The sequence below is a fragment of the Monomorium pharaonis genome, chromosome 4 (assembly GCF_013373865.1).
Source record: "Monomorium pharaonis isolate MP-MQ-018 chromosome 4, ASM1337386v2, whole genome shotgun sequence".
Taxonomy (NCBI): domain Eukaryota; kingdom Metazoa; phylum Arthropoda; class Insecta; order Hymenoptera; family Formicidae; genus Monomorium; species Monomorium pharaonis.
This window is the reverse complement of record NC_050470.1, coordinates 22228818-22249013: the sequence shown is the minus strand read 5'-3', so window position 1 is coordinate 22249013 and position 20196 is coordinate 22228818. Positions and strand designations below refer to the sequence as shown.

Sequence of the window (20196 nt, the reverse complement as noted above, 5' to 3'; positions counted from 1 at the left end):
CAAAGAGGGAAAGAGAGGAGACGACGCTCCGTTTTTTTTTTCTTCTTGCCAATCGATAGAATCGCGCCGCGGGAGTTTCTCGAAACCCGATACCACACGATAAGAAGAATCAGCCTACCTTCCGAGATCCGTCGAACGAGCGAGCACGCGTCGCTCGCATCCGCCAGGCTGCATATTCGCTCTAAATCCGCGCCGTAACATCGATCCCCGGTTCCACGGTTAACGAATACGTCGCGGCGACGTTGACGGAGCGGAAAAGGACGAAGGATCCGTCCTGGGGGAGCGAAGGCGACGCGGAACAAACGAAGGCGAGACGGGACGCGCCCAGGTAAGACAACCGGGTTTTAGAGCGAGCGCAAACACGCGCGTTCTCTGGATTCCGAGCTTGACACCGGCGCGTTTACGTACGAATTTACAGTCGACCGAACCATTGTAAATCACGTCGCGGCCCACGGGGGATGAATTCAAAATATTTCCCGCAACGCCGACGCAGTCAACGCAACGTAGCGGAGCGGCGAGTGATCGAGAAGATCTTCGTGTTGTTTCAACGCCAGCGGGCGTGCGCCTGTTATTTCTTGCGGATTATTCTCACAGCGGACTAACAAATTGAAAATAGATTTATAAACGTGGGACGCTGCAGCGCGGATAATTCGAGCGTCGATCCGAGCATCCGGCGTATGCACGATTAAATAAATTATTAACAGCATATTAATTTCATCGTCCAGGTCGTTGCAGTCGATGCAGTCGTGGAGTCCCACGGGAGATGATTGACATTTTTTTTTTTTTTTTCATTTCAATTTTATCTCGAAAGCTCACGAAATGATGTTATTATAAAATCCATTTAGCAGAAATTCAAAATGATTGCACTCGAAATTATAGATAATCGACGGAAATTGACATTGTAAAAAAAAAAAAAGATCAAATACGCGATCGTTAATATTCACAGGGAAGGATATCGATTTGCTGTAAACAATTCAGAATTTAATCTTCTTTTTACTTTTAAGATCGGCTACTGTTATTAAAATAACAATAATCGTGTTCTATTACTCCACTTACGAGAGAATGAAAGCTATACAAATCGAAGGTGCACGCGTCAGATGCTTATATTGCATGTCGAAATTACATGGAACAAGTGAGTTACGCAAGTCCTGATAAATCGATCCGATACAACCATCGCTTTTACGCTACTGACCCAGGGCCAACTTCGGTTTCAGAGTTATCTACAAAGTTATTCCAGTTAAGCATTCCAGTTAACTCGGGCAAACTTCTAAAAGCATCCTGCGTTTCTCGGCAAAGCAACGGCAAATAAAGTAAACGAAGGCACGAGACGTTAATCCATTACAAGCTCCTCTCGCACACCGGTCGTCTACTTGCACGAGAAGGAAGAAAGAAAAAAGGAACATTTGTCGGTTTTAAGTTCTTGCCTGAGTAAAAAATAGCATCGATAGAACATTCCAGCTCTTGTCTCGAACAATTAAACATTCTGTCATACGTTACCTTTCTAATGTGTACATGGAAAAGGCATTTCGCTCAAGTATTTATAAATTTAGATATAGATCCAGAAATTTTGTGACAGCATGATAGGCAATGTTGCAAAAAGTTTTGACATTCTAGCATCCAACTTGAGCGTCCTACACAATTATTTTTATACAATTATGATCGAAAATTGTTTCCAGATGTGTAAATTTTTTAATACCTTCAAGAAAGTTATTTTTCCCGTAGATATTAAGTAGACAATTTTCCAGAAATTCATATAAATTAACGAAGAATAATATTCGATAGTTTGTAAAAAAGATTATATGTGTATAAATAAACATCACTAGATTCCATTGTATTAAGAAAAAATTCCATCTATTCCTCTCTTATTAAAACCGCACATCGAGAGATTTATTGACGTCGATAGAAAATTCGTTAAACCTGAAGAATTAGGTCGCTCCACACTTATGTTTAATGCAATAAAGCAATAAAAAAGTAATCGCAACCGACGAAAAATAAACCGTAAGAAATCCATTATATCCTTTAAATAATTTAAAAACGAAATATCTTATCCGTTTCTGAGAGGTTCGAACTATGTATGCCTCGTATTAAATTACAAAATTGCAATAAATAAATAAACTACAATAAGTAAATAAATCGCAATAAATAGCGTGTATATAATAATGTACATTCAAAATCTCTCACCGCGTCATCCCCCCCCCTCCCCCACGCAAATGCATCGCGCGGAAACTACCTTCTTTAATACGGTAGCACGCGCGTATTAAGTAGAGGAACGTGCGAGAGAACAACCTGCCATTAGGGAAGAAATATCTCCCGTGCGAAACGACCGCGCGATAACGCGGAGCGAAGATCTCCGTCGGGGATCTCCCGGAGCAACGCCTCGATTCGCGTTCCGTTAGAAGATTATTCTTTTCGCAGATTGATCACAGTTCGCCGCGTCCACGCAACGCGGAGAGCAAGAACGAAACGGTCAAAGCGAAACAAGCGAGAATTTCCCCGCATCCACTTCGTCTTCTCCGCCGTTGACGGTTTTAAGCTACAAGCCTGCAAATGCACTTTTATGCAGCGTAATCGTCGCCGGGCGTTCGTGGCGGATCTCCGCGTGAAACTCGACGGACAAAAATTCGCTTTTATCAGTCGATTCGATAACATCCTCCATCAGCAGTATGACGAAGCGCGGTAATGCTTGAGAAAGAGAAAGAGAGAGAGAGAGAGGAGCCTTCGCTACAAAGAGCCTCGGTTTACTGCGAGCCGTAAGTTCCGTCGGTTTATCGCTCTCTCTCGCTCGCTCTCGCGCAAGCGCGCGTAAATTCGCGATAACATGGCGCATAACTCTGTCGCATACCGTCACCCAACAAAAGGTGCATTTATAGCGGTTCCGAAGAGGAGGAGAAACTGCCACGCGAGCACATGCGAACGTAAACGCGGATGCCTGCGGACGTTTCGTCGCGGTGTCAACGATGCCTCGTCCTCTTCTCGTCGCCGTTATAAAAATCAATGAGGCATCCCCCACCCCCTCCCTCCTCCCCGCTACTCGGCCTTATCGTTTAACCCGTTTGACCGACCGACTATTGCCAGCCCTCGATTCCATTACCGCCGTGGAAACTGGTTTCTTGCAGCAACAATCGGTCTCTTCTTTCCGATATTGCTGCTGGATCAACGGTATTGATCGCACAGTTCTCGGATCCCCACGCTCGCGATCGTGCGAAATGTTAACGCTCGTTAAAGTTATTTTTTTTTTTTTTTTGTAAAACACATTAATTGGATCGCGAGATTTTATTTACCTTGCGAGGATTAAAAATACACTCGCCGCGTTACAGTTGAAATTTTGCGGTAAATACGGAGGGTTGGAAAAAAATCGTGTAAATATACCTAAAAATACATTTAACTCAAAATTTGAGGAAATTATAACAAAGCTGAAATATTATGGTTGTAACAAAACAAAAGAAGAGATACAACAGGAAATCATACATGTAATCATACATGTAATTTGTAAAAAAAAAAAAAAATGTTCCAGAACATGTTTTTATAAAGCTGAAACCCAGAACGGAATTTAATATCACATTTTAACCGGATCCGGGAATTCACAGGTCTAAGCAATGAAAAGTAGAGATATATTTCAGAGGAAATACTGCAAGTTTAGCATTAAGACGACGAGACTTATGTAAAGACATAAGTACGGCTGTGCTTGGCAGAATGGGAGGATGACTCTCCTCGTAAAAAAAACTAAACTGTGGATTATATCTTAAACTCGAGATAAAATGCATCTGACGTTACTTCCTTGCGCCGGCTCTGCGTAATCTGCAAATGCAGTCGCTAATCGATAAAGTCAATTTCGCGTTATCAATAATTAGTTTACAGATCGTGCAGAAAGGAAAGAGGAAACAGCGCCTCGGCATTACGCCGTCGTCTTTCGCGGCGGTGCTTTTATTAAATTAAATGTACTCTTAACGAAATCGGTACCAATCGCGCCCATTACGCCGGAAACTCCTTGACGCAAAGTAACTTCCACGAGATTACTTCGTCTACTTTGTCGTCGTCATTGTCGTCTATCGGAAACTGGCGAGAGATTTTCTCCCACGTCGGAGAACGTGACCCGGTCTTCTCTTTGAATCTTTTTTTTTTTTCTTCTCGCCGGATAGAAGAAGAAGAAGTCGCCTCTTCTTTCGAGGAGAAGAGAAGTCCCCTAGTTACGCGAGAATACTCCCGAGACTTTAATGAATTCCGATGGGAGGACCAAACGGTGCCGGTGGGCCGGTAGTAGGAGTAGGGAAAAAGGGGGGAGTAAGAGAAAGGATAAAAATGGTAATTACGATATAAAGGGGTCCCCGGGATAAGAATACCCGGGGTAAGAACGGACGGCGCAAAAAAAAAAAGAGGGAAGGGAGACGGAGCGAGAGAGTCGAGGGGTGGAACGACAGGTTGGATGGAAATGGGAGATGGAAGTAAGAGAGATGGGGTTAGAACCGCGAAGTTATGAGCTATTCGCAGACATTCCAGAAAGAGGTCGAGCGGAAGAAACGGCAGGGAAAAAGTTAAGAAATGGACGGACATAAAGAGCGAGCGAGAAAGAGCGAAAAGGACGCGATTCTCCGTCGCGCGTTCTCCGCGGGGTTTAAAGCTCTCCCTCGACGTACGACTTAATAGTTTATTAAACATCGTCCGTTAGGACGTAATGTATTTTCATCATTCATGCATCGAGTCCACGCCGAAATCGTTCCCAATCACGTTCGGCTGCAGCGTCGTGTCGGGTCATTAAATTTTCCGTTTCCTTCTTCGGGCGTTCGGCGCGCGTGGGGAACTTTTCTCGCGGAATATTAATCCAGCCGAGCACAGCCGGCGCGAAAACAATGGCCGGTATATCGGATGCGACATTAATACCGACTCCAAGTTCCTTCTCGGACTCGTGTTTAGAATTCGCAAAGCGCGCAACAGATTTAAAATACGTTGTCAAAGCGTTCTAACAGATGCGATTCTAGCAATTTTCAATAAATTACATTGCGGACAGAATTGTAGCGAACAATTATTTAAAACAATTTTTTTCGTGTTTCGAAAAGAGCTTTCTCATTTTTCTTGCAAGTCATTAATTGTGTAAGTGCTAAATCGTTACGACGCACAATTACATTTCGATGCAAATGCACGACAAATGCGAAAACGTATACGGTCGAATTAAATTATTTAAAAAATTCTATATGTCGTAATATCAAATTAAGTACAATTTGAATCATCTGTACATGAACGACACTCTATACTCCGATTAAATGTAAATATAATTACTGCTATTGTTTGCAAAAGCGGAAAATTAAATTGCCAATAAAGTCGCAAATAATTAGAAGGACAATTCGCGCTCATCTCGAGTGCCATTTGGAAGGACAGAAACCCTCATCCTGGTATTAAATAACGTTAACTTTCGAGATCGAATTCCAGCGTCTACTTTTCACCTAAATCCGTGTCTGAAAGGAACAAGGGCCTAGCCGGGGGGAAGAGGGCGAATCTACCTACCCTTTAAGGCTATTACCGGAGATCATCCCCGGGTTTTCAGGAGCACGGGCGGAGAGTACCTGCCGAGTAGCAGGATAAACAAGGTGGGTTGCGCTCGAAAGTTAATCTAATCCTACGTAATAAGGTTGTAAACGAAGAGACGGAGAGTGAACCGAGTCGAGTGGCCTCCGAAAGGAAGGACGAGCGAAAAGGGAAACGGGAAGCAGAGAGGACGCGGATAAATGGGAGGAAGCGAAGTACGGGACGAAAAGGGGGGGGGGGACGGAAGCGGTCCCTAGAAGACGTTGCGGGAAGTGGATAGGCGTCGGGGCGAAGAATGATTAAGATGCATCGGCTTATAATGATACGGCGGTGCCGCAAGAACGGCGCCGTTGCCTATCCATGGGGCTTTCGAGCGCGCCACGCGGAACTTAATTACCGCTTAATGAAACTCCCAGGTGAAATGAAATCCTTATCGGTTCGCGCGCGCGCGATGTCCCCGTGATATCGTCCCGCAGGAACCGTTCGTGATAGAGTAAACGACCACGCGCGATCGCAACGCGTAGTTATCTCCCGAGGACTATCTTCATACACCGAATAAATAAATACAAAAAACTGATAAAGTAATTGAATTTTACATTAAACATCTCGCGCTGGGTAACGTGAATTTCTGAAAAAAAAAAAAAAAAAAAGTGGCGTGCTTATCACTGCTACACCGCGTAAGGGCTGCAAACGATTGTCTGATTCTAATGCGCGTTACGGCGAATGTACGCTGCATATTGATAAGTAAAACTTATCCGAACTAAAGCTTCAGGCATCGCCAGGAGTATCACTGTGTGAGGCAGGCGCCGCCGTCGTGCACACAAAGCGGCTGTCGCGAATTATTCCAAGTGCAGCAGCAGGTAATCGCCTACTTACGCCGGCAGGCAGGATTAGCATCTCGGACGTGTTTATCGTGGGATTACCAATTTTATTGCTCGCATCTTTGCAGACGCGAGTGCGTCGGGAGTGGATTCTTCTCTCTCCCTTTCTATCCTTCCCTCCTCCCCACCCCACTCCTTTCCTCTCTGAGAAGGAAATGCTCTTTCCTAGTTTTGCGCGCCTCTTGCCCCGCTTTCCCCGTTTGTTGACGCCATCTTCTTTTCTCTTCTCTCTGTCTTCCGAAAAAGATCGCTACCACACGTTTGACTACCTTTCTTTTATCCCCATTTCCAATAAAAACGGGGAAAACAGCGGGACTGAAAAAGCGGCATTGCCGCAGCTTTCCTCGACGGGAGAATTCCCCCTTTCGTTCTACATTCGCGCGCATTACATTTTATTCCGCCAAATATGCGACCAGCCGAATAAACGCGCGTGGGCTGCCTTGCAGCCGCTCTTGCGGGAATGAATAAGAGAAAAGGGCGTGAGGAAATATCTGTCGTATGTTGCCCATCCGGTAATATGTCGTATTATGTTATTTGAGAAAGAGGACAAGAGAGCGACGTATATTGCTCAGCTTGAAACGTATTTTCCGAAAACTTTATTGCGAAGATATTCCGAAGAAATGTCGCGAGACGTTATTGCTCTATAAAAAAAAAAAATTTCTAAATCTATCGCAATCACAACTTTATCTGCTCATCTTTGATCAATAATTATAAAAATATAAGCTAAAACGTTTTACGATTATTTGTACCAAGAAAGTGATTTATAATTAAAATAAAAAATATTACTTGATAAAATACTTATTCCAACTAAATCATAACATTTTTGTTGATTAAAAGAAATGTTTTTTAAATTGAAACAAAAAATTTATTATAAAACTTCACTATAATTACAACAAAAATGTTGAATATAACAAATATTTAGTTTGTTAAATAAGTAGCTTCTTATTATGCAGTGTTCTTTCATGTTCTATTATGTGTTGCTTTTTTAATAAATAATTTCGTCGCGTATTGCTTGCTCGATCTCATATATAACAAAGTATTTGGTTACCTCAAAGAAAGAATTTTTTATTTAAAACAAAATCATTATTCCATTATTAAATCCATTATACTATTATCATAAGTTTTCTAAAATCCTTTAATTCCAAAAATGTTCAAAAATTAGTACATTGTTGTGGTATTTGTTTCTGTTTGGAGAGAACGCAATCGTCTAACAATTTTGGGTAGCTCTCGGTATTAGCGAGGCAACCGCACTGTGGACGGGGCCGGATATTCAAGCAGAAGTAAACTATTGTTCTCGTTATTCAATTGCGAAACGGAAAGCGACAGGGCAGGCGAACGAGTAAAGAGCAGGCGTGGCGGCCGGGCGAGACGAAGAAATGCAGCCTCTAACAGAGAGGAAACTCTAGATCTCTTGAGGGAATCCCGAGTGCACTAATTGCATAACAACGTGGAGTAAAGGGTCCGTCGGCGTAGATAAAGGTTCATTCGTGGCTATGGCACGTAATACCGAATGGCGAAAGGATCACAGTCAAGATACAGTTTGATCGATTTACTCTCGGTGAGAATATAAAGAGAATACGAAATTGTTATACTGAAAACGGAACGTATCTCTGAACATGCCACGTAATTATTATGTAAATAAAAATATTAGATCGTTACATAAAAGATACTTGTAATTTTGTATAAAAACAATTTCTAAATAGTAATAATTGCACTGAAAAAAAAAAAAGTTGTTAATTAGACTAAATTTTTCAACTTGATTAAATTTCGTCAATTCAACTATTTATGTATTTCAGTCAAATATATAAGTAGTTAAATTAACGTTCAAGTATTTTAGGTATTTAAGTTAAATGCATAAATACTTGAACTGAAGAAATTTAATCAAGTTGAAAAATTTAGTCAAATTGACATTTTTTTCTCAGTGTAATAATAATTTTAAAAAAATGTACATATATATATATATAATTCTAAAGATATGTATAATTAATAATTCAAGCTTAGCATGTATAATTAATAAATCAATTCTTCAATATCTTTCAGAAGAAAAGCATTTCACACAATTTAACTTTAGAGGTAATTTAAAAGATCTCAAATTCGCAAAAAGCGTTCAGCATTATTAATGCTCACAGAAACTGAAATAATTTTGAAATTTTGTAGAAGAAAAATATTACTTCTTAACGTGATATGTGTAGAATATTTGACTATCAAAAAATATTTATATAAAAGTGTTATATAAAATTGAAAAATTTCAAAATCATTTCATATGCAACGACCTAAGAATTTTATGCCATTCTCATGGTAATCTTATGGTAATTCTGTGATATTCCTGTGGTACTCGGTCTAGATCGAATAACGATTGTGCCTGGTGTTCTTAATGCAAAAATCCGATGACCTCGTTACGATTACGTTTGCACATATACCATAGACAGTCGTGTACTGTAGTCGTTAAATCAGATTGACTAGCAAATCGATGACAACGCCGGCGGGAATACATTGGCGTTAATTAAGTGGACACTTGTTGATTGGCATGGCACGAAATCCAATAACTGCGACGGCTTTCGAAAGGCTTGCATTCGAGAGAATGTCGCCTGAAAGCGACGAAATTTACGTTGTTCGAATTAACCAGCGGCAGACTCGGCAAACTTACGTGGAAAACGTGGAAAACGGAACGGGGGTGAATTGAATTTCAGATGTCTTTTCGAAGTATAATCTATAATAATATAGGGGATCATTATAATATTCGATATGTCAAGTAAACAGGCGGGAAAACAGCGACTTACCGGCTATTTTACTGTTGCCGTGCAATTTCAACTATCCGTTTGCAAAAGCACGGCGATTGGATTTAATGAAGACGATCGAACGCGACTGATTTGCATTCGAGCGCGAATGCCCGACGATCTCACGGTATAGAAAGCCGGCTCGCATCCGAACGAATAATGCCAATGACGGCTCAACTCGTGGAATTTTAGGCATTCTAATCGGGAAATTCCCAATATACTTTGGCAGTACGCGGACGGAATGCGGAGATATATCGATCGGCCGCTACTAATCGGACGTCGGAGCCGCTATGCGAGGATGTGCGCGTGATTCGATGTGCGCGCGGCATGAAGGCGAAGCGTACCTTTCGCGGCAGTTACTGAAGCCGTAAACCACATCCTACGGAAAGTAAATCTCGGTTTGCTCGTATTGTCCGATCCTCGATGAATAAATTCGCTCGCGAATAAATTTGTCCCTACGTTTCTTCGTTGGAAATATTACCCGATGACACACATCGAGATACCGGTTACGCGCAGGCCTGTTCCATGGGATAGGGAGCATCGAATATCGATGTAAAATACCATTCGTTCGAATACTCGCAACGCGCATTGTTGAACGTTGAATTTACAACGCGACGCAAATTCTTCTTCTAACACGAAGAGTAGTTCATTATACATCTAAATTATTCATAAAAAAGTACTTTTTCCGTAATACCATTTTGCGAAGTACAAGTAATAATGAAAAATTTATCTTCTTCTTCCTCACTTTCCCTCTTTTTGTTCCTTTCCTTCTTATATTATATTTATTAATTTTAAACAATTTTTTTAAATTTTTATCTTTTTCTCCCCAACTTAGCAAGTACATTTTTATCAAACGCGTCTACGGTGTAAGACGGTCACACGGAGAGAGTTTTCTCTTAAAATTTACCCTCAAAATCTGGTAATTGTGGAATAATGTGTTACCTCGAAACATTTTACTATTACTTTTAGTAAATTTTACTAAAAAGTATAGTAAAATTCCTCGAGGTCACAATTATCAGATTTTGAGGATAAATTTTAAGAGAAAGTTCTGTCCGTGCACATATCGTCGAAATTTTTCACATTAAGTCTTGAATTGCGCCACTGGCATTTACGAAAGCAATAAACTCGCAATAAACAAGTGTAATGGAGGGATCATTCAGAAAAATTACGCCTATGCATTTCAAGGCTGAGTAAAACAAAGTGTCTCGTCTCGAGAGAGCTCGGGTTTCTCGGTTCGTTAGCACAAGTGCATCGAGCAGTCGTACGGCCGTTGCCGCCCGGCTCCATGAGCCAAATCCAACGTTTTCCAAGCAAATTAACACCTACTATGTACCAGTGGGGGCTAACGAGTAGACTCTGTCACTCCCGCTCGCGCGGCCTTCCGGCCAAAGCCCAGGAGAGCTGTTTATCGCTATGCATTATGGAAAATGCAACACGCACACACGCGTTCCTATCTGGCGCCGTCCAATGGCGGAATATTAATCGAGGTAATTAACTCGCGAATTAAATATCGCCCGCGTATACCCGACCGTTTACGTGTAATCGCTCGTAGACCGTGATACTTAGAACGGCGATTTATCGTGCCGACTTATCTCGCTCTAAGCTGAGCTTATATTGTATTACTTTTAGGTGATACGACACAGAATCAATTAATATCAAAACCATAGCAAACTTGATGGATTAAGAGTTTAATAACATGTAATAACTCTAGAGTATCTAGGATAGATTAATAATCCTCTCCAATTTCGTTTATCTATATGCGCCAAATTTAATTACATTATAAGGTACCTGTTACCCAATATGCTCCCCCTAAGCTTTGGAGATTTTTGTAATTTTCTTATGAATACAAAAGTGAACAATAAGAGTTAGATTTAAAATAGGAAACAATTCTGAAACTAAAAAATATATATAAAATATTTTCAATTATTTAAAGAAATTTATAGTAAAGATTTTAAAAAAGGATAGCACTTAGGCTATATTCATTACATAATACCCATACGGAAAAAAATATTTCTTTGGTGCAACACAATTATAGTTGCAACAACCGAAATTTTCTGTTCCCTGGAAATCAGACGAAAATTCGATTGCAACAACAAAAATATTCTTGTGGGACATTTCTGTCGCTAAGATCATTGTTTTCGGTTATCTCAAATGACAGATTAATAACAGAAATTTTCGGTTCCTCCAATCAAAAGTATTTGTTGATGAAAACAGCATTTCAGTTAATGCAAATAAGCTTCAACTGAATGTTACTTCAACTGAACTAAGCCAACTGAAAATTTCTAGTTGTTACAACTGACTTAATTTTTTCATACAGCTATGTATTTTTCTCTTTTTCGTAAATATTTTTGAAAAATGCTAAATAACATGTTTAATTAAACATTTATTAACATACTTGTGGAAAAAATTACATATACAGCTATTCATTAAAGAATAAAACTGTGTTTATTTACAAGGGTCATTATTTTAACTTTTACTTGTCAAAAAACTTCAACTAATTAGAGAAAGTCAAAAAATACCAATCAAAAATTAAACATTAAATAAAGAAACAGAATATTAACTTTCTTGTATATTAATAAGATATATTATGTTTTTAGTAGTATCCCTGGCCATAATGGTTTCACAATACAGAGAGTTTTCGTTCTGTAATTATAAACAAGATGTTTTAATAAAAAGTTTTAATAAAAACTACTATTAAAAGTAATATTTGTGTATATACATAAATTTAATTTTTATATTAATTAATTGTGAATTATATATAGAACAAGGCATATTGCAAGATAAAAAACCTAATTATAAATCTCAACTACGTCGTAAGCATAACGTTTCGCACAGTGCAAACACTCTGTTTGCATTGTGCGAAACGGGCAGGCGCAGTAACAGATGCAGAAAATCGTTGCTACACGTGGAAAGACGAAAAACAATTAAAGGAAATTGCGAATATAAATATTCGAGCGGGCACCGAGTCGCAACTTGCCGTGGACGCTCGGTATAATTGCGCACACGTTATTAAGCTATTCTCTTTTTTTCTCGGCAAATGCAATAATCATGCGAATAAACAGACCAAGCGGTTATTATTATCGGGCCGCACCGGAGTAATCGTCAAAGCGGAGCAATAATTAGAGATATTCGGAGCAAACATCGCCGTGCAAAAACGATGAAACAATCCCTCTTTTCCGCGTATATGTACGGGCGGAATTTGAGAATCGTTCAAGCAAAATCGCCACGAACTTGTGCACCCGTTGGCGAACGAATCGCCAAACTCGCAACATATTACGCTTGACGTATTCGCGTAGAATAACAGAATCTCGACCACCTGGCGCACGTAACGTAATCGTTAACGACGATTGTCATCGGACTGCCGTGTCGACAACGTAGATAGAAGGATCGAGAAAATCCGAGTGCAAACTCCTTCCCAGATAAGACCGGAAATACCGTCCGGGAGTATAACTCGCTCTCTCGCTCCTTCCCTCCCTCTTGGCCCGTGGGCACTCGAGGCCCGTCATTTCCTGCGGGTTAACTAGGATAACGATGTGTAATCACGGCTGTCGGGAGCGGGTACGCCCGATTATAAACACGGCGATGCTCGTGGGACGTATAAATAACGCAAATAACACCCTGCGGCCAGCCACCACCCACCCCCTCTTCCCATCTTTCTCCCTCACCCCCGGCAAAACTCGCTCTTCGCCCTTTCGCGCGCACCCGGCTAAGATATCCCGGTCTGATAACCTGGGCACCTCGAGCACCTCGAGTACCTTGAGTGGAACAAACGGGCCGAGACCGCGAGCCAAGCAGCATAGCAGCGAATGAGCGACGTTTAAGTCAACGTGTTTCGATAAGTTAAACGTCGCCGTAAATAATCGAGGTAATTTATACAGATCTGCAGCAAATCTGAACGCTATACGAAATCAGTCTCGTCATAAATGAGCAACGATAATTTATGCGATCGTACTCGAAATGGTGCAGCGGATAGCAGGGCTGCGATTTTAGTCGCGGTGGGACCATTCGATTGAAAGTCGCAAGCAGGAATCGTTGCGGTTGGGCGTTTTATCATTATTACTGCTACCATTGTGTTATTATTATTATGGAGCGAAATAATGCAGGCTGTCGAGTGCGCGGCAATTTCCCCAAACGATAAAATTAATAGATAATATAAAATCATTCAAAATGATGACCTATTAATTTAATGGACATCAGAGAATTATTAAAAAACCAATACCGACGCGAACAATGCGTTATCATAAAATTATTAACATCCACTGTGGAATTTTATTCGTCTGGTGTTAACAAACGTTAAATTGTATGTATCATTTTTATATTTCGTATTTTTTTTTTGTAATTTTATTGCACAAAATTTCTCGCTGTGGCTCTATCACAAACGTAAATAAATGCTTAAATATCTCTACTGATATATATCTCGAGAGATACTTAATTTTGCATATATTCACGATCCATTACCTCTTCGTCAGGAATTAAATGTAACCGACAGAGAAATCGGGAAGAACATGATTAACGATGCTTGCACGAATATATCGGCAAACTCTCTAATTTATAAGAGCAACGTGCGGTCGCGATAATAAATTACGCGACGGGCGCAAGCGCGTAAATATTAGTCAGACAATCCGCATCGCGCTCGCATCCAGCTCGTCGTAATTTACATTTTCCAGTAATCACAATCCTGGCGTAGTGCGGATATGATTTTCAACGGTATTAGCATACATCTGGCACACCTGCACCCCGCCAATATTAATTGACACTCTGCCTCTCTCTTGCAAAGAACGGTACTGTTACATTTACGTAATACATTATTAATGTTATAATAAAAGCGAATCCGATCAATTTAATATAGCTTATAATCATCGTTAAAAGAATCGACAGATTATATCGATACGATCAAAACAAAAAACTTTGAATTGTTTTGACATTATCAAAATGAGATATTTGAAATTCAAAATACGGATTACAAAAATACACTAGAGAGAAAAAGATAACGTGTGAAAGAGAAAATGTTCGTACAGGCGAGAGATAATCCTAAAACTTGTTTAATTGAATCGCGATTTATGACGCACAACACGTAAAAATATAACACTCCTAAATAATAGAATACCTTCTTAATACCGCTACGGTTTCTGTAAATTTAAAGACGAATTTTGTTCGGTAGAAACATCGGTCATTATTTATCAGATATTTCCCATTTTTTAATATTAAAGTAACATTATAATTTATCTTGCTTCTCACATAAGCTTCAGATTAAAATTCCATCAAAATAAAGCCCTCGGTCTTTGAACGAAGCTTTTGAAATTAACTAAACAGAGAATACAATTTCATCAATTTCGTTTCTCCTTCTTAAAGCTTAAAGCTTAATTCGTCAAGAACTCGTTACTTTTAATCGTTAATTGCACGACGATGAAAAGATGTCAGTTGATATTCTGTAGATGTACGTTTAACCGTGCGTTCTTACGTGGATTCTCACGAGAATTCTTTTAGTTTAGTAAGATGTTCGAAAAGCTTTCCGTAGAAACAACGATGGAAAATGAGTGGAGTTGAAGTAAAAGGAGATTGTAAAAAAGCTAGAAGGTAAAGAGAAATATCGTGCGCGGTGGCTAAAAATAATGACGGAAAATATTTCCACGTTGTAACTCGAGGAGAAAAAAAAACCGTGACCTAAATCTTCGCATTAAAAAAACGCCACGAATGCCAATTAGCAGCTTCGTCTGGCGCGCGTATTATTGAAACCGAATATTAATTCTGGGGCATGCGCGCTTATGTCAAACAATTATGAAGACGTACAAAGGCGCAATATGCAAATTAATGCGCCCGGCCATGAAAACAGCAAACTAGCGCGGAGAATGAAATTATGGGTTGCGGCTGGAAGGTAGAAAGGTTGTCGCGAGAGACAGAAAAATATAGCTACCGTACACACCGACGATAAACAACGAAAGGGCGTAACATTTCTTTACCGCCGTCTCTAGATTTCCACTGAATACTCTTCTCGCTTTCTTAGCTCTTCTATCCCCCCCCCCTCTCCCGTTTTACCATCCCGAGGGAAAATACGCCACGAACGATAATTAATTTTGCAGAAAGTAATTAGCAATGTTTTATGCATGGCGCAAGCTACGCAAGTTTTTTCTGGCGCTTGTTTATTTTTCTTCAACCGCCACGCATTATATACTTTTTTAGCTGTTTCCGCATACGCGCGCACGGTCGTTCTATAACGCAATATCCTCGCCGCAGCATGAATTTTCCCGGGCGGCGAAAGCCACGAAATTCATTCAAACCCGATTCGCGTATACCAAATTCGAAATAATGACGTTTGCGTTGATGCACTCGGAATCAAACTACTTTCCGATGATCGATACAACGGGCATGATATATACACCGGCGCGATTCGCCGATTCGAGGGAACCGCAGGCGCTCGGTCGCGCGCGAAACGTATATACATTCTCCAAAGTTATACACTCACCGCGGAAGAAAGTGCAAGCTCTCGGGGCGAGAGTCGCCACTATGTGTCTCTTACCTGAAACAGACAGAAAAGAAAGTCCTTTAAAAGGGAAGCTCCGCATGTGCGCGCGAGCACACGTATATACACACACACATTTTCAAGTGGAATATCGGTTTTCACTACGCCGAGTTTCCGCACAAGTTTCCGGAACGAGACCGAAAAGTTGTCCGCGCGCAAGGACTTTAATCGTATCTCGTTAAATTGCTCTTTTTTCCATTGTCGAGGACTCTATCCTCTCCTCCCCCCCCCCTCCCTCCACTCCTCCCCCAACATCTTTTCCCCTCAAACCGGAAAAGTTCACCGGCCTTAATCGCCGCCAAAACTCGTCGCGACAACTGCCGACGCTTAAGCCCCGTTGTCCCAAATTGCATCGCGTAATTTCTTCTTTCCCGCTTCTTATAGCCCGATAGCCACCGGGAATGTCTCTAAACGTCGCCGAGGAAGCTTCCCGAGGAATTACTCGTACGAATGGCATACCACGCGGCCGCAAAAAGTACTCCGGATCCGGACGGAGGAGGATGATATCGCAAACTATTTTAATTGCGCGGGGGAGGACGTTTACTCGATTTGCGCGCGTTTAGGAGACAGATGATTTAGGAGATATATATATATATATATATATATGGTTCTCGGTCTCCCTTACACGCTCCGATCAAATCGAGACTCGTGCTTATCAACATTTGCATAGACGATAAGACCCCGCGGTTTTGATTGGAATACTCGGCGTCGAAGCCGCATTTCACGAATATTTATCTTCCTCTCGCTCACTTTTTTTTTTTTTTTTTTAATCAGGACACAACTGTTCCGTTATGGCGAAAACCTCGTAAATCCCGACGAATCGATATTTCAAATTAATGCAAGGGGGAAGTAATTTTTTTTTTTTCCTTCGCTCCGGACATAGAGATGTGTACAATGCACCGCGAGCACTGCGCACAATGCGCATATTGTTTAGATGATATATGGTCAACCAAAATTCAAAACGTCGACGCATTGAGCCTTGAAACGGTCCACATTTTCCGAACAATAATATTATACGGTCATCGAAAATTCTAGCCTCGCTATAAAATTGAAAGCAAAAAAAAAAAAAGCCAACGGCTAACGATCGCGGCGCGCACGTAAAATTACAATCAGCATACAAAATCGAATCAACGCCTGGACAATCAAGCGCGACGTTTTCAAATCGCAAATCGGCAAAATGCGTTTTGTGCCCGCCGGGGGGGGGGGGGCGCTTTGTCGTTCTTTCTTTTTAATGCAATCGCCTCATTAAACGTACTTTCATCATCATTACGCACTGTGGAATTTTTGATTTCAAATAAGCCACGCGACAGTAATAAATCAGCAGATCCCTCGAACCCTAATAGCAATGAAATATTAATTGTGCACAATAAACCGCTCATACGAAAATTGCTGTAAATCCATTCTCCAAAAGTCCCGAACTCGTTTTGAAAAGATTCAATATTCCGCGTTACATTAATTTCCGCCCGGCTGAAAATCGCATAATATTACAAAGTTGAACTTCCACCTATTTCAACACACGGTTCGCATAATATCGCAAGTGGCCCAATTTGTTTGTAATTTACGTTAACTGAAGGTCTTTCAAAGCCAAGACCCGGGACGATGAATCGGACAATTCACTGGAACAAATCGTTTTCCGCGCAATGCGGGGGATGATAAAAGAGCCGCTGAGACGAGAAAGGATATACGTTGGTTTTAATGGCACGGTAAAAGAAAATTCAGAGAGAGAGAGAGAAAGAGAGAGAGAGCCATAGAGGGTAGAAAAATCCTATCAGAAAGAACTTTACTCCGCATGGCCGTGTTTGCTCTCTTTTCTTACTAATGAAACCATTAAACACGCCGTCTTAGCGTGCCTTAGCTCTCGGGCGATCTCATTTTCATTTGGTCCGCTCGCAGAACTTGTCCCACGCCCCTTTCCTTATCTTTTATCTTTCTCCCTATGTTTCTCCACGTTCGCGTCTTCGCGAGAAAATAAAGACGTGGGGTGTTTCTATCCGAACTCACAGACTGTCGCAAAAGTTTCTCACGGCGCGACGATCTGAATTTTCGCGAGCTGGACAGAGAGAGAGAGAGAGAGGCGCTAACTCGGAATTAATTAAGAATCTCCTGCGCGATTAGTACATTTCAGCCATTTTGTAATCAGCTAGACCTGTTAACATTCGCGCTAATTTTACTTTATCCCGGCGTTATCTTGTCGTTTATCTTGTCAGATATCTACGCATGTATTTTATTTCATTCGAATTATAACTGTAAAAGATATAAATTAAAAGTACCACAAAACCGCGATAGAGCAATATGTATTTCCGATATTTTTAACACATTTCAATATTATATTTTATATTTTGCAAAGAGTAATTTTACAATATAAAATCAAAATTTATACATTCATTGATGTTATTTCAAGAAAATCTGCGCGGACGGGCGTGCAAACGGAACAACTTACCCGAAAATAAAATACAGTCTGCGCGCGTATGTACATGGAAAATATCGGCCGTGGTAAAAGTATATGCGAACGGAAAAGCGCGAAAAAACCAGCGTAAATGAATGGATACCACCGAATGAGGTTTCCCGCTAAGAGTTGGCGCGAACAAGGCATAAGCCCTTTCTCGTGTCGTGACGGGCGAAGTGAAAAAAGAACGGGAGCAAAGTGACAGCTCCGCAACGCATATCCACGTAATATACTTATATCTACGGCATCACACTAAGAAAAGGCGAAAAAGAGAGAAGGAAAGAGTGAAAAAGACGGAGTTGGCGTTAATGGGCGGCGAAGAGGGAGCTGCTGAAAGGGGAAATATTTTCCACGTCGATTTCCCGTTCAGGTCTGACGGCAGCGCAATACCATATGATAGCAGAGGTCAGCCAGCGGATGCACTCGGCGAGGATCGTTCTCATGGCGATCACGCACACTTTCTGTCTTTCCGTGGATACCGAAGGTACGCGACCGGCATCACGTACGGATGGAAAAAAAAAATAGAAATTTTTTTTTGTCCGCTCCGCGCGGAGATATTTCGAGGTAAATGTGCCGCATGAAGGGGTCCGTCGCAATAAATATTTTCAGAAATGAAATACATTCCCGGCGATAGAGCGACTATTTTTCATGATCAAAGTTACGGAGATACATATGGGCTCTTGAAACGCAACGCAACGCGGAATACGCAAGCACCGCACGGTACTCGCAAAAGAGCTAGATAAGAAAAATCGAAGATTTGCAAATCAATCTTAACAGAAGTGACACAAGATGCAGATATTTATTTAACGTCAAATTTTTATTCCGTTTGCCTTCAACTTCAACGTAAATTTGAAATTTCCGATTTTTAATGGTATTCTATCATTCTCATTATACCAAACTCTATATCATCGATATAATACTATGATTAAAAGAATTGATTTAGAAGTAATGTTTTATTATAAATTTTTGCATTGTGGAAGTTAATAAAAAATTCATCGCGGCACATAACAATAAACAATGATATTTATCATCGCAAGAAAAACCCGGAATTTTCGGAGAGCGTGAATCCTTAAATCCACGACTATTTATAGCCGTACAACCGACGTTGCAAATTTGTAACGTCGGTTAATACCATGCATTTGCAACGAGCATGTTCTACTGTAAAAAAATATTATGGAAACAATATTCTCGTATAACTGAAAACGTTGTATTCAATTGCACGATTGCGGCGATAGCGCATTAATTAGTGCACACTATATTTTATCGACAAGACACATTGGAGGATACGTATTGGAACGTTTCATAGAACGTATATTGGAACGTTTCACCTACATAAATTAAGAGAATGGAATTAACACAATGCTCTCTGGTTTGATTGACGCGAGACATTTGTGATTACGGCGACGAGGCATCGATGAGGCGGATACCATTTTGGTGATGCATAGAGCTTAACGCACGCATCCACATGGCATAGACAGTGGGATCTACGGATCTACCTAGCTGCTAATCAGGGCTTTATTGGCTATAGCCAATTAACGGCTGCAATTGGCACGCGAACAAAGCCGTGCGCGCGTTCCAATAGATCGGCCCGGGGCTTTCTGTAACGCGCGTGGCCCAACCGAGCCCGAGCCCGAGAGAAGACCCGAACGTTAGAGGAATAACAGAAGGGAGAGGAGGAACAGAGTGAGACGTGCCTGTCTCGAGTATCGCCCAGATGCCGGCGCTAAACGATTCCATTATCTTGTCAGACCTGGCCATGGATCAACGTGGATTGTAGCCGAGCATAGAAATCATGGTCCGTGATTTCCGGTCAATGTTCTCGCTGAATCCGGGAAATTCCGGCGAGCGTCCATTGTTGCGCGATACCGCAATCGACAGACGTCTCCATGTGATTGGGCACACACGGAATGTTTGATAATCGCAAAACCGCAACGCCCGGAGATGTCTCATCGTCTGACTCGCGAAGCAAACGTATACATTCAAATGTATATGTTCGTCTCTCTTTTGTTAAAGAGAAAAATGTTATTTGTCATTGAAAAATAAAGAAAATCT

General features: G+C 41.0%; 1 protein-coding gene across 1 annotated transcript in view; it reads right to left on the bottom strand.

Annotated features, from left to right (window-relative positions):
* Positions 1-11510: 11510 nt before the first annotated feature.
* The window catches only part of LOC118645149 (E3 ubiquitin-protein ligase MYCBP2-like), a 110377-nt gene continuing 101691 nt past the window's right edge, over positions 11511-20196 (bottom strand). The window contains exon 17 of the mRNA XM_036285658.1: positions 11511-15695. Coding sequence (XP_036141551.1) covers positions 15692-15695 — 4 coding nt within the window. The 3' untranslated portion in view covers positions 11511-15691. The remainder of the gene's footprint in view (positions 15696-20196) is intronic.